Source organism: Mercenaria mercenaria, chromosome 1 (assembly GCF_021730395.1).
Source record: "Mercenaria mercenaria strain notata chromosome 1, MADL_Memer_1, whole genome shotgun sequence".
Lineage (NCBI taxonomy): Eukaryota > Metazoa > Mollusca > Bivalvia > Venerida > Veneridae > Mercenaria > Mercenaria mercenaria.
The window spans coordinates 26362380-26384651 of NC_069361.1; the positions used below are offsets into that span (position 1 = coordinate 26362380).

Genomic DNA, 22272 nt, shown 5'->3' on the forward strand with positions numbered 1-22272 from the left:
GGGGTAAAGTCAAAGTATTCAAACCTAGAGGAAAGAAAGAAAAATAATGCGTTCAGGACTGTTTTCCAACAGTAGTTCAGTTAAGTAATGGCACACAATTAGCATAACCAATGCTCGTGGAACCTGTACCAGCACACGTAACTGCCAATTTCTCCATTCATATACCACATATTTCCCCCTCCCCCCACCACCAAAACAAAACAAAACAAAAAAAACACGGAGAACATACTCCCGCGATCCGTAGTCTAAAACAATTACTGATCTCAAAAAGATTTAACAACTGTGTATGATTACAAGGCTCTTATAAACCAACGGTCCACAGATAAGGCTACATGATCGGTTCAAGTTCACCACCATATTTTGTTGGGCTACAATCAAAATTTGAAAAAAAATCTGGTCTTCTGTCGAACCTCGGGCAATAGTTATACTACTGACCGGCAAGACATTCATATATTTGTATACTACGGTCCGCTGACTTACATAAAAAGTCATGTAATAGTCATTTATGTAGACTAATTTGAACCTATGACTTTCAGATGGCGTCACCGGTTATATCCAATATCGAGTAAACGACAGATCGAGTTAGGAAAGGACTTTCAGATGGCGTCACCGGTTATATCCAGAATCGAGTAAACGACAGATCGAGTTAGGAAAGGACTAGCAACACATACCAATTCCGACTGAATGGTGCAAATACAACATGTATTTAGAACGGCGGAGGTAAGTTAGCTTTAAACCGTATTTTATGAAAATATGTCACAGCAATACCAAACACTACTCTTTGGCTTTTTAGCTCGACTATACTCAACCCCGGTGTCCTTCCGCATCCGCACCTTTGTTAAAGTTTTGATGCATTTTATCTCTGTTATTACTCAATAAATTTGCTTCAAACTTAAAATAGTTATTCCACATCATCACCAACATCATATGGTGCAAGGGTTATAACTCTCACTCCAATATTTCATGAATTATCTCCCCTTTTTACTTAGAATTTCAGGTTAAAGTGTTGGTGCACGTTCACTCTATCTCGTTTATTACTTAAAGGATTTGATTCAGAATTGAAGTCGTTACTCACATCACATGACAAAAGGTCTATAACTCAGGCACCAATCATTTATGAATTATGCCCCCTTTTTACTTAGAATTCTATGTTAGTTTTGATGCCAGTTCACCATATCTCTGTTATTACAAAAGGGATTTGATTCAAACTTAAGATAATTGTTTAGCATCATCACCTACATCATTTGATCGTCTGTATCGGCGTCGTTTAATTTTTTTGTTTAGGTCCACCTTATTAAAAACCATTAGAGCTACAGCTTTGAAACTTTGCACGCATGTTCGTCATCATTAGAGGACTTAGTAGGCCAAGTACCATATCTCTGATATGCATTTTGTCAAAATTATGGCCCTTTTTGTACTTAGAAAATTTGAATCCCTTCGTTATTTTTTAGCTCATCTGATTTTTTGAAAAAAAATGATGAGTTATTGTCATCACTTGAGCGGTTGTCGGCGTCGGCGTCGGCGTCTGCGTCGGCGTTGCCTGGTTAAGTTTTATGTTTAGGTCAGCTTTTCTCCTAAACTATCAAAGCTATTGCTTTGAAACTTGGAATACTTGTTCACCATCATAAGCTGACCCTGTATTGCAAGAAACATAACTCCATCTTGCTTTTTGCAAGATTTATGGCCCCTTTTGTACTTAGAAAATATCAGATTTCTTGGTTAAGTTTTATGTTTAGGTCAACTTTTCTCCTAAACTATCAAAGCTTTTGCTTTGAAACTTGGAATACTTGTTCACCATCATAAGCAGACCCTGTACATCAAGAAACATAACTCCATCTTGCTTTTTGCAAGAATTATTGCCCCTTTTGGACTTAGAAAATCAGTTTTCTTGGTTAAGTTTCATGTTTAGGTCAGCTTTTATCCTAAACTATCAAAGCTATTCCTTTAAAACTTGCAACACTTGTTCACCATCATAAGCTGACCCTGTACAGCAAGAAACATAACTCCATCCTGCTTTTTGCAAGATTTATGGCCCCTTTTGGACTTAGAAAATATCAGATTTCTTGGTTAAGTTTTATGTTTAGGTCAACTTTTTCTCTTAAACTATCAAAGCTATTGCTTTAAAACTTGCAACTCTTGTTCACCATCATAAGCTGACCCTGTTCAGCAAGCAACATAACTCCATCCTGCTTTTTGCAATAATTATTGCCCCTTTTGGACTTAGAAAAATCATTTTCTTGGTTGAATATTATGTTTAAGTCAACTTTTCTCATAATCTATCAAAGCTATTGCTTTAAAACTTGCAACAGTTTTTCACCATCATAAGTGGACACTGTACATCAAGAAACATAACTCTATCCTGCTTTTTGCAAGAGTGATGGCCCTTTTTAGACTTAGAAAATCATGGGTAGGACAATATTTCTATTATACAAAAAAAATCAGATGAGCGTCAGCACCCGCAAGGCGGTGCTCTTGTTTTTGTTTAGGTCCAACTTTTCTCAAAAACTATAAGAGCTACAGCTTTGAAACTTTGCACACTTGTTAAACAATAATTAGTTGACTATGTAGGCTAAGAATCATAACTCTAACCTGCATTTTGTCAGAATTGTGACCCTTTTTGTACTTAGAAATTCTGAACTATAACACTTTTCTTACATACTGACCAGCACTTGCAGACGAGCAATGGCACCAACAGGCGGTGGTCTTCAAACATTTCACAGTCAATTATCAAGTTAGCTCACTCTTGTCTAAATTCAAAGTCAATTATAGCCCTTTTTCGACATAAAGGATTTGATTAAAGTTTTGCGTGAAAATAACTATCAAGCTAAGTGACAACCATATACTGATACCTTCTAGTAACCGAAAGAGATGATCCTTGGTTGATTTTAATGTAAATACAGTCTTTTTCAACTAAAAAATCTGGTTAAAGTTATGTGTGCAAAAACACAAGTCATCAAACATTGTTTTTGGATATTTCTTTCCTCAACCCTAAAACAGTACACTAAATTGTGGAACATATTTGAATTAAAAAGGCTTAGATTCTCGTCCGATCCCCGTTCTTTTAACATCATTCATTCATTAATCAATATTTCTTAGTGAGAAAATGTATCTTTCATAGAAATATTTTTCATTTTTCGTGAACAGAACAGAACAGAATTTAATTTTTCGTGTTTTAGCTCGTCTGGGTTTAAAAATATCTACGAGGGATTCTCGTAATTTGATCGTCGGTGTCGGTTCAGATTTTTGCTTAAGTTCACTTTTTCTCATAAATTGTATGAGCTTTAGTTTTGAAACTTTGCGCACTTGTTTATCATAATAAAATGAGCAAGTAGGTCAAGAACTAACTCTCGTATGCAGTCTGTCAGAATTATGTCTCTTTTTGTACTAATGGTTTTTTGTTTTTGTTTTTGTTAAAATACTTGTTTAGGTTCACATTTCTCGGATACTATAAGAGAAATAGCTTTATGTATCGTCATTAGGTGAGTGTGTTGACCAAGAACCATAACTCTGGCATTGCATTTTGTCAGAATTACAGCCCTTTAAGTACATAGAAGACTGATTGTTTTTTTTTGGTTAAATCTGAGAATAGGGGTGCTACTCTATTAGCCCCGGCGTCGGCGTCGGCAACCTTAATTTGCTTTGTTACTATTGCTTATATCTTACTGTAACTTCGCATTAACATTGTTCACCATGCAAACAAAGCATTGCAGGGGCTGGGCCCATTATACCCAAGGTCAAGGGCACCAAGGTGTTATACTCAGGCTATTTGTAAGGTTAAAGTTTTTTTGGCAACCTTTGTTTTTCTGTCATATCTTTGTTATCATTGCTTATATCGTACTGTAAGTTCACAAAAATATGGTTCAGCATACAAACAAAGTATGTGCAGGGGCCAGGTCCATTATACCCAAGGTCAAGGTCACCAAGGTGTTATACTTCGGTTATTTCTAAGGTTAAAATGTTTTCGGCAACCTTTGATTTTCTGTCATATCTTTGTTACTATTGCTTATATCTTACTGTAACTTCACATAAACATTTTCCAGCATACAAACAAAGTGTGTGCAGGGGTTTGACCCATTATACTCAAGGTCAAGAACACCAAGTTGTTATACTTATTATTATTATTTTCATATCACTTGCCCCTCATCGATGTGGGTTCGAGCCTCACTCGGGGCGTTGAATTCTTCATGTGAGGAAGCCATCCAGCTGGCTTACGGAAGGTCGGTGGTTCTACCCAGGTGCCCGCTCGTGATGAAATAATGCACGGAGGGGCACCTGGGGTCTTCCTCCACCATTAAAGCTGGAACGTCGCCGTATGACCTATCATGTGTCGGTGCGACGTTAAATCCAACAAAAAAAAATATTCTTTTCATGTTAAAGTTTTTCGAAAGCTTCGTTTATAGACATGTCTTTGGTACTTTAAAAGATAAAAATATAATTTAATTCCATCAAAATAAAGAATGTCAGTACCCCTTCCATACTTGACCTTTAACCCCTCTAAATAGTGGGTCTTTTTATATCTTGGTGTATCTTCCTTTTAAAGTAGAGGTCTCTTATTGAGACATATATTCATTTTGCTGTCAAATCGCCGAATAGTTGAGCGCGCTGTCTTACGTTCAGCTCTTGTTTATTTAGGTCATAATATAACAGCTATAGATATGTAACTTTGTAAAATTGTTTATTATCATTAAGATAGTTGAAGTGGGTCAAACACCATAACTCTTCTTGCATCATATATTAGAATTATGGCCCTTTTTTATTAAGAAAATTGGAATCACTCGCTTTAGGTTCACTTTTTTTAAATACTGTAGCTTTGAAACATTAAACATTTTTGTCATCAATAACCATAACTCTTTTCTTGCGTATTAGCACTTAATGACATATCTGTTCTTGTTAAATTCAGAAATACTTCAAATTATTAGTAGTGCTTTAAGTTGACTGTAAATCATGTCTTGTGTAACTCATACAGTGAGTCCTTGATGGAACTAGCTTCTTGCATTTTATTCTGTATTTACAAGTTTTAAATAAAAGCAAATAACAGTACAAAATCATGTAATTGATAATTTAGATATCCTATAGTTTAGTTTCACAAATTGAGCCATATTCTTTTCTTTTGTTATATTTTGCACACCAAAACACACAAAATGTACTTTATGCTTATTACACAACAACACGTTAATCAGCTGTGTTCTTGTCGAAGCCAGTCATTGATTTGAAACATTTGTACTAAACTGAAATGCAAACACGATTTGTGACACGTTCATATCAGAGCTCTGGATAGTTTGGCATTTGTAACAAATAGTGGTACGTAGGTGAGAGGTTGATATTATCGCGGTAAAATCAAGCTCCTTACAATGTTCAAACCCTGGACGTTTGGGCTAGGAGTATAATTTACACTCTACTGGACCTGCAATAGAGTACTGCGAAAGAACACCAGTAAATGTGGGTTGCACACGCAAAATCCATGCAATGCCAATTTCTTAAGTTTGACTTTAAAGAACTTTACCATTAAAATTTTGGCATGGAATTCGAAAAGTAAATAAAAGTAGAAAATGTGCGGTGAAAATGATGATGACTATTCTATCTAAAAATACTTTATTTAATATTGCGCATCAATGTGCAGCGACGGGTAACTAATCTGTTTGTCTTGTGTTATTGCAGCCTGATCCAACTGCAGACAGTACTTACTGATCTATGCCTTCAAACTTAGATTGACAGATGAAAGGTCTAGTGACGATAAAACACTCGCACGTGCCGATGAGAGCATGTAAGTTGAAATAGATTAAATAATAGGTTTTATCAAATGTTTGGCGTCGAGGGAGTGAAATAAAGTTATTTCATAATTTTCTTTTTACACTAGTGTAAAAAAGGCGATACGTTGGTCGAATTGACTTGATCTAAAACAGGTAAAGAAAGAAGAATGTTTGATGTTTTAGCAGGAAAAGCTAACATGTGATAAAAAGAATAATACATTTTACAGTGCACCGGTGGTCTTGTGGTAACACGCTTGTCTGTCAATTCAGAGGTCAGGGGTTCGAATTCCGGTTCAGGCACTGGAAATCTCTGAGATACTCTTGAGTGTCTTCCACATAATTAAGAGGCCAGTACTGGTTCTTCCCAGGAAAGATGGCTTCGCATGTATCTGTGCAATACATCGAGCACGTTAAAGAACCAGACTGTGTATTCGCAGAGCTAGGCTACGTTAGCCGGACTAAAAAGATTTCTCTCCATCTGTTCTTGGGGCTTTATCTCATTCTGTACCTCTGGTCAGATCGCTCTGTGTCTGTACTAGTAGAGGATGAATTTGGCACCCTATGTGGCTGTGTTTGCTATGTATGTAAAGCGCATTTGAACGTGTTTATCATGAAAAGGGCGCTATATAAATCTGGTAATAATAAAAGATCATAATGATGATGATTATAATAATAATAATAATAATAATAATAATAATAATAATAATTTTTGCCTTTCCACATTTAATTTATAACACTCGTCGAATAAAACAAATAAAATGCTCAACAGAGATTCGCATTTTATACTTTTATTCCGCTTGTTAACAGATTCAGTATGAAAAGACAATCATGTAATATCCTCTTTGTATATCACACTGAGCTGATAAGTCTTCCATAATACAAAGTACAGGCCCTTACATTATGGCAAACGGTCAAGTTATTTTTTCGTGTACTGGACTAAATTTTATTCAGTGGTTAATATATCTTTAATTCTTTTTTGTGCCCTAGTGCCTGTAATGTTGTATAATCCGTCTTGACAAGATGTAAATTTCAGTTGTGAGTCGCAGTTCCACATATTTTCTTTTTTTTTCTGTTTTCTTTTTCTAAGGAACATAACTTTGAAAACTGTACTTAATGAATTATGTTTCTCTTTTACTTAGATTTTCAGGTTTAACTTTCATGAACAAACTGTACCTCTGCAACATCTAATATTGTTAAACTTGCAGTCTGACCCTTTTGCTTTTGTATGTAATTTTTAAACCGATGCATTTATGAAATTCTTGCATTTTCTTCGCCATTTGCATTTGCCATTTGCATTCACGTCTTATAACTAGTATTTCCATATGATGAAAGCACTAAATGTGATTAAAGTGAAGAAGCTATCGTTCTTGCTTGTGGAAGGTCGGCGACTCTATACAGGTTTAATCACCCGTCCTGAAATAATGCTAGGACTGAGGGGCATCTGCATGAGTCTTCCTCTATCATGAACTAATTTACCATGAGCATGTGTGGCGTTAAACCCGACAAGTATCGTTCTTTATGTTGATCTGACATTGATGAACAGGTCCCATCATCTATAAAGTTATACCTCTTTTTGGGGTTTCGTATATGGCACTGTGAGTTTCGTGTTTGGCCCGGGTACGTTTTCTAAATAAGACATGCAGTTGTATTTTAAATGCATATATATTCAATTGGTAATTTATGATGTTTATTAAACTAAGGATTTCCGCGAAAAAGTACAATGTAATTGAATATTCTAGCTCCTTAGAGAGGGTCGGGTCTAAAACTTACCTAAGGTATTGATCAAAAGTCGGTAAAAAGGCAAGCATCAATCTAGATTCATCTAAGTACATGTAAATTATTACAAGATACTGTTCTTGCCACAATTGCATGCTATAGAATTATACAATATATTTAGGTCATTGTGGTACAGATCTGAAGAGGCGTGCAACTTGGCCTCTTTTGCCTCATAATTTCAACCCTGAACACTAAAGTTAGGTATAAACTCAAATCCTCACATTAACTTAAATTAGGTCTAAACTCAAATTTAAAATTAGGTCTAAACTGAAATTAAGTAAGGTCTCAACTCAAATCTAAAACTTAAACTTTAAGTGAGGTATAAAGTTTCTCATCTTTCTGCACTAAGCACTAAAGTTAGGTATAAGCGCTTCGGTTGGCCGCAGCAGGGGTAAATGGCTGGTGGGATACGCGCGCGACCGTCTAACGTACGTACGCACCCGCGGGCGATAACTCTTCACCTTTCTGCCCTGAGCACTAAAATTAGGTGTAAACTCAAATCTTAAGCTAAACTCAAATAAGGTGTCAGCTCAGCTTTCTGCACTAAGCACTAAAGTTAGGTATAAACTCAAATCCTCACCTAAACTTAAATTAGGTATAAACTCAAATCTAAAATTAGGTCTAAACTCAAATCTAAAAGTAAACCTTAAGTAAGGTCTCAACTCAAATCTAAAACTTAAACTTTAAGTGAGGTATAAAGTTTCTCATCTTTCTGCACTAAGCACTAAAGTTAGGTATAAGCGCTTCGGTTGGCCGCAGCAGGGGTAAATGGCTGGTGGGATACGCGCGCGACCGTCTAACGTACGTACGTACCCGCGGGCGATAACTCTTCACCTTTCTGCCCTGAGCACTAAAATTAGGTGTAAACTCAAATCTTAAGCTAAACTCAAATAAGGTGTCAGCTCAGCTTTCTGCACTAAGCACTAAAGTTAGGTATAAACTCAAATCCTCACCTAAACTTAAATTAGGTATAAACTCAAATCTAAAATTAGGTCTAAACTCTAATCTGAAATTAGGTCTAAACTCAAATCTAAAAGTAGGTCTAAAGTCAAATCTAAAAGTAGGTCTAAACTCAAATCTAAAAGTAAACCTTAAGTAAGGTCTCAACTCAAATCTAAAACTTAAACTTTAAGTGAGGTATAAAGTTTCTCATCTTTCTGCACTAAGCACTAAAGTTAGGTATAAGCGCTTCGGTTGGCCGCAGCAGGGGTAAATGGCTAAAACCCAAATATATAAATAAATGAATATGTTAAAACGTTTTTTCAAAATACTATATACATCGAAAGCTGTCTACTTTAATATTCATAAGTAAGAAAACCTCATTTCATGTAAACTGATGTGACACTCTTTGGGATATACATAATTTTCTGTTACAACCTTTGCTAGTTTAAGGCAGATTCATATGATAACATAATGATTTGTTGATGCAGTTATAATTCACAACGATGCCGTTAGATAATTACATCACCGCCTCGGTAGCCTAGTGGTAGAGCGTCCGCTTCGAGTGCGGGAGTCGTGGGTTCGATCCCCGGCCGCGACATACCAAAGACGTAAAAATGGTACTAGTAGCTTCCTCGCTTAGCGCTCAGCATTAAGAGGGTATAGTACTAGGACTGGTCAGCCCGGTGTCAGTATAATGTGACTGGGTGTGGTATCATGTTACGTGTCTATGGCGTGATATTCCAGTGAGGCAACACTATATAAAGTTGGGCATTGTGCTCACTGCTACAAGTAGACACCGTAGTTTATATGACTGAAAAATTGTTGAAAAAGACGTTAAACCTGAACACACACAGATAATTATATATTTTACCAATCTATCTATATTTTGCATAAAACTAAAATGCACTTGTTGGAATTTTTAAGCAACATTCTTTGCAAATGCATGGCTCTGATGCTGTGTTTGTGGTGCTCTGTGCTTCCGAAAAATCTACCCTTACCTATTATTGTTTAATGTTCACATTCGTTGCTCTTAAACACTATTATTTTATACGATGAAATGTTGTTACTTACTGTTTACATATTAGTAACTTTTGTTACAAACAACTCGTTTTTCAAAAAATTACAATAACTACTGTTTAATTATATATAGAGAAAAGACAGGTCATATGATATTTTCAAGATCCTTCCAGTACAGAAAATCACTCTTACAGATTAAGTCGCTATGCAATTTCCATAGTAACTCTTTTTCTGTTCATATTCATTTCTATGAACTTAAACATGTACATGCCATAATATTAATGAAATAAAGTCGCGGCCATTCCTGTCTAGCTGTTTGTGTTTGTTGTTATAGTTTCATAGATATAGTCACTGTGAATCCCATAAAATCTCTGTATATTCTATCTTGATGGTAACCGGTCTTAAGTTGGTCCATGCACCAAGCAGTCACGGTAGGCATACTACCCGAAAGATGTTGTTCTCAACGTCAACTGAATGGGGCTGTCACCTGCCTTTGGCATTCGCATGGGTTTATTCTTCTGTGGGCTGCTTTATACAGGTCTGGCTGTATTTTTGGCAAGGATCACTTTTATTTACACTGTTCTGTGACTTTTGAACATGATAGGGTGAGAGTGGGATGTAAGATGCACACCATAAACTTGTTTAAGCTCCCCGTTGGGGATTTTACACTAACCATTCCAAGGCGGTTCACCACAGTGTTATTTAATGTTTTTCATTTTGTCCTCGGGTGTGTGCTGGATGGATGTATGCGTGCGTGCTTGCGTGTGTTGGTCGTGTGCACGTCAGCGTTTTAGAGAGGCTTCGTTTTTTGAACGTAGCCTTCCTACTTCATACTTAATTATCCTTGTTTCTTTTGTAATGTAAATGACGTTTAACAGCATAATGAACCACATCTTTTTAGTAGATTCGTGTAGTTTTATTCCTTCACATAAACAAATACCTTGTGTATTTCCCTTTGTTCTTTGTAGTTATCGATTACAAATCTCCAACAAACCTTATCTTTTGATGTAGATGATAATTCAATTCAATTCAAATTTATTGGCATAATCAACAAACAAGTTGCCTTTGGCCATTTACAACACAAAAAAAAAAAAAAAAAAAAAAAAAAACTATGGCAAAGACAAAAATAAATACAAGTACAATGTAGTAATGAATATTAAATATACCTATATATATACTCACATTATCATACAACATTACAACATACATTTAAGAAACAGTTAAAATTTCCAAGGCATTTTTCCTAATTGACATACATTCTTTAATATATTTAGCTACTTTTACTTGCAGACGTTTACTTTTTGTCGACATAAGCGTGAAAAATTTCTGTACACAAGGCAAAGAAATATTGGTAAAATATGTTCTTCTTACTGTTCTATATGTGTCACAACATAGCATAAAATGATATTCTGATTCAACTGTATCTTGACTACATAGCTTACACAGTCTGTTTTCTCTTTCAATACCTCTATATCTACCAAATTCAATCTCTAAGTTGTGAGAAGACAATCTTAAACTAGAAAAATGTTTTCTCAGAACATCGTTTGTGATATTAGACAGATAATCTTCGAATACAAAATCTGTTTTATATTTACAATAGTAATCCAATTTTGGCATGGTGTTAATAGTTCCTCTCCATTCTTGAATGTACTGGTCACGAATTCTACGTTGTATAATCGGGTAATAATTTACATTTACATCATAATCACGCCTTATATTACCAAAACCAAGATGATCAATGACTGAATTTATTCTAGTTGCCCAACAATTTGCTTGTACATTTTGACAGAGATCATTATACATTTTAAACATAGGTGAATCATTATTTTTCATAATTTTTAACCAATATTTTATTGATCTTTCTCTACAGATGATTGATAATGGGAACCTTCCCAGCTCTCCAAGTACTGCAATATTTGGAGTTTGATATTTGACTCCAAGGATATATTTGCAAAATCTTATATGTAGTTTATCAACATATTTGTAACTAGTATTATTATAGATTCCCCACACTTCAGCACCATACAGTAATATTGGTACCACCATTTTGTCAAACAATGAGAGTTTGGTTTTAATATCAAAATTTACTTTATCGAACAATAATAAAAGATTATGATAAGCTCTAAGCGCTTGATCATTTAGGGATTTTATAGCTCCTGACATATTACCAGTGTATGTAAATTTTACACCTAAGTAAGTAAAATTATCCACTATTTCAATTTTTTCTCCATTTAGGATAAAGTCAGGGTAAACGTTTTGTTTACGCTTTTCAAATACACATATTTTAGTTTTGCTAACGTTAATTTTCAAGCCCCATGTTTCTGAATACTGGTAAATACTATCAATTTGTGCCTGCAGGCTTTTCGGATCAGTAGTGAACAAGACCATATATATCATCGGCAAATAATATCATATACATTGTTAGCAAATCAAGATCTCTATCAGTTAACGAATTAATATCCAAATTTCCAATAACATCATTTATAAATAGTATAAATAAAAGGGGAAACAAAGGTTCTCCCTGTTTAACACCGATTGTAACTTCAAAGAATTTTGACAACTCCATAGTACTTGACAACTTAACACAAGATTGAACAACATTATAAATACATTTAATCATATTGACCATTTTACAGCTGATACCAGTTTCGAGTAACTTTACCCACAATGCATCACGATTAACGTATCAAAGGCTCTCTGATAATCGATGAAAATGCACCACAGCTTAGAACGTTTTGATAAAACTTTTTGAATAATAGTATGTAAAAGAAAAATAGCATCAGCTGTAGAACGCCCGTCACGAAAACCAAATTGTGTATCAGTAAAAACATTTTCTGATTCACACCATTTATTTATCCGATTTCTCAATAAAAGTGAGAAGATTTTACCAATGACATTTACTAATGTGATTCCTCTATAATTAGAGGGGTTACTCGTATCACCCTTCTTAAAAATGGGTACAATAACACCCTTTACCCATGACTTTGGGTAAACACAGTTCTCAAATATATGATTAAACATACTACATAAATAAGGTGATATAAACGATTTTGTATCAATGAAAAAATCAGATACATTATTTTCATAATCACTGCTCTTATAACGGTTTAACGTAGAAATTGTTTTTTCTATTTCTTCTACAGTTATTGATCTATCTAATTGATCAATATTTATAGTTTCATCACGTGACACATTGTGATCATTTATATTAAATCGGCCTTGAAATTCATTAGAAATATTCGAAAAATGAGTGACAAATTCTTCCAGATTCACGTTATTAGCAGTAGTACTATTGGTTTTAAATTTCTTAATATACTTCCAAAATTTACGTGGAGACGTCTTGCTCATCTCTGACAATTTAATTTTCTCTTTATAATAAAAGCTTGACTTGGCTTTACGTTTTTATTTCATTAAAAACCCGCTTCGCGTTTAAAAAGTGTTATTTATTTTCACCACACCTATCAAACATATATCGCCGTTTGGCTGCAAAAAAGTTATGCTTTGCCGCTCTACAATTTTCATCAAACCAAGGAGATTTTTTTCTTTTTAAATTTCGGACGACTATTTACTGTCCTGGCAAAACAATTATAAGAAATGTCATGAACTAAATTAGAAAACTCGTTCATACACTGATCTATATCATATTCTCCCGATAACAATTTGCTATTAATACTGTCAAATAATAAACAATTGCTATTTACTTCTTCTAGAAAAGAGTCTTTTTTGGATATATCCCAAAAAATCTTATCATATTCCACAGAATCATTTTGTGGTAAATCAATACAATAATTCAATGCAAATACAATAGGACAATGATCCGAGAACTCTGTTATATCAAGAACACAAAAATCTGTTGTATCTTGATAACCCTCATATCCCGTAATAATATAGTCAACTAAACTAGAAACTGGTTTATTTTTTAAAGTAGAATGAAAAGTACACCTTCCGTCATCATGACGGCCATTTATTATACACATGTCATTTTCTTTACAAATATTTAACAGGTTGATCCCAAAATTGTTGACCTGTTGATCTTGATTACGTCTCACAGGCAAATTGATCGTCTGCGCATCAGACGGTGGTATATCAACATAACGGTCAAGGTTAAGGTTAGGTATATAATCGACTAATTCACCTGTGCGAGAATTTAGGTCACCTACCCAGTAAACAACCCCACGGTCAGTGTAATTACGTATTTCAGTATTAATATGCTCAAAAAAGTCAAATTCGTATAGTGTAGAATTATTATTTCTATACAAAGCTGAATTTTCAGGCGGTATATAGCTCACACAAAAATAAGAATCATATTTGGCACAAGTAAAATGCTTATCAAGTTTAAACCAAATTATACCTCTGGCATCTAAACTAATAAGGGTCTAAATAATTTTTAATAGCAATTTTTATCATCTGATTTTGAAAAAAATTGATATATTGTCATCACTTGAGCGGTTGTCGGCGTCGGTCGGTGGCGTCGGATGTTCGGCGTCGGCGTCGGCGTTGCCGGTTAAGTATTTATGTTTAGGTCAGCTTTTCTCCTAATACAAAAACTATTGCTTGGAAACTTGATACTGTTCACCATCATAAGTGACCCGATAGCTAGAGAACATAATTCATTTGCTTTGCAAGATTTATGGCCTTGTACTTAGAAATATCAATTTCTTGTTAAGTGTTTTAGTTTCAGGTAACTTTTATCCTAAACTATCAAAGCATATTCTTGAACTTGGAATATTGTTTACATCATAGCAGTATGTGCTCAAGGAAACATAACCCTCTTGCTTTTTGCAGATTATTGCCCCTTTGGACTTAGAAAATCAGTTTTATCTGGTAAAGTTATATTAGGTCAGTTTTATTCTAACTATCAAAGCTATTGCTTAGTAAAACTGTCAAACTGATTTTTCACCAAATTTCAAATAATAATAGCTGGTGAAACCTGTACATGCAAGAACTAACTCATCTGCTTTGCAAGATTATGGCCTTTGGACTTGAAATATCAGATCTGGTTAAGTTTAATGTTTGGTGAATTTTTCTCTAAAAATTAAACATTGCTTTGAAATTGCACACTTGTTCACATCATAAAGCGCCTGTAAGCAAGCAACATAACTCATCATAAGATTTTGCAATATTATTTGCCCTTTGGATTAAAATTATTTCTAGGATGAGTATTATGTTTAAGTATATTTTCTCATAAATTCAAACATGCTTTATAAACTTGAACGTTTTGTACCATCATAGTGGACCTGTCACAACTGAATTAACCTTATCGTGCTTTTGCAAGAATGATGCCATTTATTAGTCTTAGATAAATAAAGTAGGACATATTCTTTTATACAAAAATCGATGAGCGTCACAAACCGCAGCGGTGTCTTGTTAATAGTTAAATATCCACTTTCATATAGCCCTTCATTTGACTTTTGACGAGGCAGTTAAAATTATCAAAACTTACAATTTTATATTTGTTGTTGATTCATGATTTCAATAATGCAACCGATTTCCGAATATTCGAATATTCGAATATTCGATCCATCCTAACTAATAAAACTCTAAATAATTTTAATAGGCATTTTTAGCTCATCTGATTTTTTGAAAAAAATGATGATTATTGTCATCACTTGAGCGGTTGTCGGCGTCGGCGTCGGCGTCGGCGTCGGCGTCGGCGTCGGCGTCGGCGTTGCCTGGTTAAGTTTTATGTTTAGGTCAGCTTTTCTCCTAAACTATCAAAGCTATTGCTTTGAAACTTGGAATACTTGTTCACCATCATAAGCTGACCCTGTATAGCAAGAAACATAACTCCATCTTGCTTTTTGCAAGATTTATGGCCCCTTTTGTACTTAGAAAATATCAGATTTCTTGGTTAAGTTTTATGTTTAGGTCAACTTTTCTCCTAAACTATCAAAGCTATTGCTTTGAAACTTGGAATACTTGTTTACCATCATAAGCAGATCATGTACATCAAGGAACATAACTCCATCTTGCTTTTTGCAAGAATTATTGCCCCTTTTGGACTTAGAAAATCAGTTTTCTTGGTTAAGTTTTATGTTTAGGTCAGCTTTTATCCTAAACTATCAAAGCTATTGCTTTAAAACTTGCAACACTTGTTCACCATCTTTAAACTGACCCTGTACATCAAGAAACATAACTCCATCCTGCTTTTTGCAAGATTTATGGCCCCTTTTGGACTTAGAAAATATCAGATTTCTTGGTTAAGTTTTATGTTTAGGTGAACTTTTTCTCTTAAACTATTAAAGCTATTGCTTTGAAACTTGCAACACTTGTTCACCATCATAAGCTGACCCTGTACAGCAAGCAACATAACTCCATCCTGCTTTTTGCAATAATTATTGCCCCTTTTGGACTTAGAAAATCATTTTCTTGGTTGAGTATTATGTTTAAGTATACTTTTCTCATAAACTATCAAAGCTATTGCTTTAAAACTTGCAACAGTTTTTCACCATCATAAGTGGACACTGTACATCAAGAAACATAACTCTATCCTGCTTTTTGCAAGAATGATGGCCCTTTTTAGTCTTAGAAAATCATGGGTAGGACAATATTTCTATTATACAAAAAAAATCAGATGAGCGTCAGCACCCGCAAGGCGGTGCTCTTGTTTATAGTATACAATAACTCCCCCACTTTCACGTTTAGCCCTTTTATTTGACTTTGGACGAGGGCAGTTAAAATTATCAAAACCTTCAATTTTAATATTAGTTTTGTTAGAATTCCATGATTCTACAAATAGCAAAATGTCAAAATCATTTACAAAGTTAATAAAGTCACCATCGTTTAGTTTCGAATTTATACCTTGATAAAACAAGTGGAAATCTCACAAAGTTGACCCAAAGTAATTAGGGGTCACTTGACTTTGACCTTGACCTACTGACCTACTTTTTGGTTTTAGTCTTTAAGATAGAGTCTTGAAATTTGGATGACAAATACAGTTTTGCACACCGATCTTAAAGCTGACTTGGAGTGACCATGAATGTGACCTACTGACCTACTTTCTTGATATTTTAGCATTCGTTTGACATCTGAAACATGTAGCTCATATTACTCATTTGAGCGATCCAGGATCATCATGACCCTCTTGTTTATTTCTTGAAATGCATTAGAATAATGTCTGTGTCGAACAAAATATGTCATACACAGTAGATACGAAATTCAATCTTTCAACTTCCACATTCAGTTAAAAAAAAAAACCGTATTGATGTATCTGATAGATACAAGGATGAGGACCAAAGGGCTTAAACATAAATTAAAACAATATCTCGGTGACTTTTCAGTTGGAAATCGAGTTCATCCGGTCTTACTCTTTAGAAAATTAGAAGTCGAATGAGATTACCGTCAAACCTGAATTAAGCAGTCAGACAAGGGAGAGAGACATAGTGACGGCGTAAGACTGTAGGTTGCTTAACACATACTGAAATTTGGGGGGGAAAACGTCATTTGGAGAAGTTATTTATCTTCTGTCAAAATGATGAAATGGCGGTATGACGGTTTATTCTTGCGAATAATGTCATTTTACGGAATAGAATACACCATAATGTGTTGTAATTTTATCCACCATCACCTACATTATTTTGAACTGCATGATGTATGTTACATTTTTGGTAATTAATCGTTTGGAAGTGGTATTAACTGTTCTATGTGTTCATAATAACAACTATTTAACTGGCATATTTAAGTCATTTATAGCTAGATCATGACATTGTTTTCGCATTTCAAAATAAAGTTATGTTCGTTTATAATTTAGACACAGGTAAGGAAAACGCTTGCATTAAAATCACCTGGGGCCTATTTCAAGAACCGTTCATATGAAAATGTTTGAGCTTATGATACTGTTCTATGCCTGTAGGCTTAATGATGCAATATGAACGCATTAGTAAATCTACAGTAACTGTTGGTATAGGTTACATATCTTGAATGAAAAATGTAACAACTTAGACGTGATCATGTCGATATAATATTACATACGCATTCTGTCTAGTATACATAATTGACTGTCATATTTCATGGGACTCCAACTTTGCGCAAAAAATTTTGCCACATTTTTTAAAAAAATGATGGGAGAGTTGAATCTATTTGAAGATAACATATTTTGTTATCATGGTATAGCTTATTATTACCCATTCATTTATGTAAACTGCATTGCACTTTTTTCTTTGTTGATGTGGAGGAAAACCATGTTAAATCAAGGTACCCTATCATTGCTTAGTGCATCATAACTGAAAACCTATATAACTACTGAAGTATCGGCATTGTCCACCACACGGTTTTTACATCGCAGTTTGCGTTGCATCTTCTGTAATATTTGGTATTGTAGGTAAAGAGATTTAGTTATTTCTTGTTGAAGTAAATGTTCTTGACTTTGTAAGACAGACATACATTGATATTTTTCATAATTGATATTGCATAATTATGCAAAATGTATTTGCTCATTTTCATTACTTTATTATTTTAACAAGGCAAATTGTTTATCCATTGCAAAATACTTGAAAATGAATAAAAATCAAATTGAAACATGTTGTTTTGAAGCATATTCTATAGATACTAATACTTTTTGTATAATGCAATTTTCTTAAATGAATCTTTACAGTTTTAGAATGTCAAACAAAGCTAATTAATTAACGAAAACATATACCATATACAAACGTATTGTCACTCAAATTTGACCACCATATACATTAATTAATATAAAAATTATATCTATATTTCAGCAAGTATTTTCATTATTCACAGTTTCGTAAATGCATAATTACTGCGTTCTCATAAAGTTATTAGAAAAATATTACTTCATATGATTCATGTTTTAATTACTAATTCATGTTTTACTTATTTCATTCTTGCTGTAAATAATAACATTTCATTACATTTTATTGAATAAACTCGCCGCCATTTACATTGCAGTGTACGTTGCTTTTATCTGTAATTTTGGTTATTTTTTCTGCATATTGCAGCAAGCCCTTGTCAATAGCAAACCTCTGTCAATTCTCAGGCAACAATAGGAGAGATCGTGTTTGTATACAAATCCGTTGTGTTTTCTATTTTTAGCACTGATAAGACAGTGGTCGGGTGGGCAGACGCCGAGCGTCCATGTTTTTTGTAAACAGTGATGTTTTTCTAACGGCTTAAACTTCCTTAAAACACCAATTATATCAATATTTTTTATCAGTGGAAAGGTTATAAAACAAGCAGTTTATTAATAACTTTTATTTATTATTTTGAAGTAAAATGGATTAATTTAAACGCTCAACTTAGGGTGTATTTCTAAAAGTTTTGAACATCGCTACGCCGCTATTAAAATCATGTGTCATTTAAAATGGTAATTCATTTTAAAAAGATAATTGCATAAGAAAATATGAAAATCGTAAGCATTTCAAAACTTTTTGAATTTTTAACATCCTTAAATAAACGAAAAAGTTATTAGAAATTAATGTAAACTTACTAGAAATTTAGAAAAATAAAATAAAATGGCGTCCTAATTCCAATATGGCCGCCACAAAAACGACATTTAAACCAGAATTATCGTTGATTTTATGTCAAATTGTCTCATATCATGCTTCTATATATGAAAAGCTGGTTATTGTAAGTAATAGTATGCAGTTTACCTAAGATGAAAAACAATTCAATACGGGGCAATAGTGAAGTATACAGACTAAATTGTCGAGTCATTCAGCAGTAGAAATTGTCGTAAAGCAGCAATAACTTCCTCATTTATTAACAAAACATATGAGTATAAGCACATTTTATCTTGGTTTGATCATTTCCCATCTGATAATCATGGTTTTTAGGCAAAATTACATTAAAATGTGTTTTCAGTTTTATTTCTTTTCCAATAAACAGGAAAACTGCGCGAAAAAATGGTAGATTCATATAGTCCTCAGTTTTTTGGTTTTTTTTTTTTTTTTTTTTTTTTTGCTCTGTAGAGTTATTTTCCTTATTTCCATTGCAATTATTTTGCTGAAATGACATGAAAGATCTATGCTTGGCATGTAGGTAGCATTTTCACAATGAAATAATAACACGACAGTATTTGTCATGGAAACTTAGATCATACACCACCACTACAATTTGGGGTCTCGTTTTTAGCTGATTTTGTGTGTTGGACTGAAAATATTTTTCTTACATAAAACATGACCCCCACTTTTCGTTTAATGTTTTTCAGCTCTGATAATATTCTTCGAGAAAATGTAAGTTACAGACATTTTAAATTGGTCTTGATGTGTGCTGCTGTCATTGGAAATATGTAATTTTTATATAGAATAAAGAAGAACAGCTATTTAGTGTGTTGTAACCTTATGGACAACTTGGGTTAATAACAGCGATAGCTGGATCTCAGCAATACATATTATGTTATGTACAATAGACTAGTAAAAGGGAACCGACTATTTGTTGGAGCAAGTACTTGTGTACTCGTCGTAAAATATATTCGAACTTGGACCAATCAGAAACAAGTTCCATAAAAAGCACCAATCAAATGACATCTCTGCTGGGGTGTTGATAAGTAGACGGATGACAATGAAGTCATTCTGTATCCAGCGATTGGTGTAAACACACCGAGGATTCAACTTATAATTAATCCCAGTACCTTGATATATGAGCTGTTGCAGCTACACTGTCAGGGCAGATAAAATGTATAAAAGAATACGCTGGAGACTAAGGAAGAGTTGCAGTAGTGTAACTAGGTTTCGAGCTTTAGGGCCAGCGCATAGACATTAAACCTTTACGGGATAGACAATAGCAAGAACAGGCTGAGCATAGGAAAACTGAGACACAGACTTTTTGTTTGGTAATCTCCCGAGTCAGTAAGAGAGTTCCAGCCTACAGACCAGGTTCAACGGTATTAGCAAGTACAGCCAAGGCATTTGGGTCATACCTATAAAGTAGTTTAATTCTATATGTTATAGAATATAAGCGCTGAGCATCCAGGAGTCAGAGCAATCATATTGAGTTGCAGCTTCATGTAAGAGAACTTCGGCTGCACATCTATGCGAAAGGACTCGTATGTTGTGGATTCAAGGACATTGTCTGACGGAAACTTCAACAAAACGATTAGTCAAATATACTATCCGTGTTCTACAGGAGTTTGAGCTGATTATCATTAGTTGAAGGTTGTTAGTTATAAACATTGCGTGATTCGCCTTATCCGTGAAATTATCTACATCTACATCTACATCTACATCTACATGATACTTCCAACAATCATTAACGATTATGACTGGAAGGCGCTTGTCTGGGCAGTGTTAAAAATGAGAAAACTCATTAGGTGCAAAGAATAAAAATTACTACAGGTGCTAAGTTAAAAAACATAGTGAAGGAAGTTACTGCAGATGTACAGTGGCCAGCCGCTCAGCAAATATGTTGAGGCTGGGGCTGGACTGTACATATTGGGGAAGGCCATTCCATAGTCTGATTGTACGGGGGAAGAAGGAATTCATGTGGTATTGAGTACGGGACTGTGGAATTAGGTAGTTCAGGTTTCTGGTCGGAGTTAGATGGTTATGGTCGACGCATACATGATTTGTTCGGATTTTGTAAAAATAGATCAGAGAAGATTGTATGCGCCGTTGTTCTAAAGTTTGCCAGTTTAGGGTGTTAATCATCTGGGTTACACTGCTTGTATAGTTATAGTCGTTAAAGATAAACCGTGCAGCTGATCTTTGCACTTTTTCGACTTTGTATGAGAGGGACTTTTGCCAGGGGTGCCAGATGGATGAGCAATACTCGAGTTGTGGACGGACATAGGTGTTATAGGCTTTCTCTTTGACCTTTTTGTTTGTTGTCTGAACATTTCTTTTGATGAATTTAAGAGAGTTGTTTGCTTTAGAGGAAATAGTATTAATATGTTCAGACCAGTTTAAGTCTTTAGTTAGTGTAACACCTAAGTATTTAGCGGTATCGGTAGATTTCAGTTCCTTGTCATGCAGGGTGTAAGGAAACATGACAGGGTTTCGTTTGCGAGTAATTCTCAGCACCTCACACTTGTCTGGATTGAATTCCATTGACCAGTCCTGTTCCCAGTTTTCAAGGGCGTACAAATCTTTTTGTAGTGTTTGGGCATCAGATGAGGACTTGACTGTAAGGTATACTATGGTATCATCTGCAAACAGTCTTGCCTTACTTCTAATAGAATCTGGTAGGTCATTAATGTAAGCCAGAAAGAGACAGGGTCCTAGGACGGATCCCTGAGGGACACCGGACAGGACAGGCAGGGTGTCAGAAGTGCAGCCGTCTACAACTACTCTTTGGGTTCGACCCTTCAGAAATGACTTTATCCACTGTGATACCAGAGGGTGGACACCCAGCTCATTAAGTTTAAATATCAATTTATTGTGATCAACCTTGTCGAATGCTTTACTAAAATCTATTACTATTACATCTGTTTGTTGACCTTGCTCAAGGTTGTCGTAAACTTCTTGTGTAAAGCTGATCAGTTGTGATTCACAGCTATGCTTAGATCTGAAGCCATGCTGGTACTGGCTTAAGAGGTCATTATTGTCAAAATGTGTCATGATGTTGGAGACTAGAATGTGTTCCAATAATTTGGAAGCTATGCAGGTGAGAGATATTGGCCTGTAGTTACTGGCCTTGGATTTCGGGCCTTTCTTATAAACAGGGGCGACAACTGCACTTCTCCAATCTGGCGGGACACAGCCAGTTTCCAGGGATGACCTAAATATAATTGTAAGGATGGGCGCTATCTCGTGGTGTAGCTCTTTTAGAACTCTTGGTGAGAGTTCATCTTGGCCAGAGGCTTTGTTTGGAGAGAGCCCCTGCAGATCTAGCTCAT

The 22272-nt window shown here is 34.7% G+C and overlaps 1 protein-coding gene across 1 annotated transcript in view; it reads left to right on the forward strand.

The window, feature by feature from the left end:
* Positions 1-561: 561 nt before the first annotated feature.
* Positions 562-22272, forward strand: part of LOC123543336 (serine/threonine-protein phosphatase 2A regulatory subunit B'' subunit gamma-like) — a 64294-nt gene continuing 42583 nt past the window's right edge. Inside the window, exons 1-2 of the mRNA XM_053542697.1 lie at positions 562-720; positions 5659-5764. Of these exons, the coding sequence (XP_053398672.1) occupies positions 5716-5764 (49 nt within the window). The 5' untranslated portion in view covers positions 562-720; positions 5659-5715. The remainder of the gene's footprint in view (positions 721-5658; positions 5765-22272) is intronic.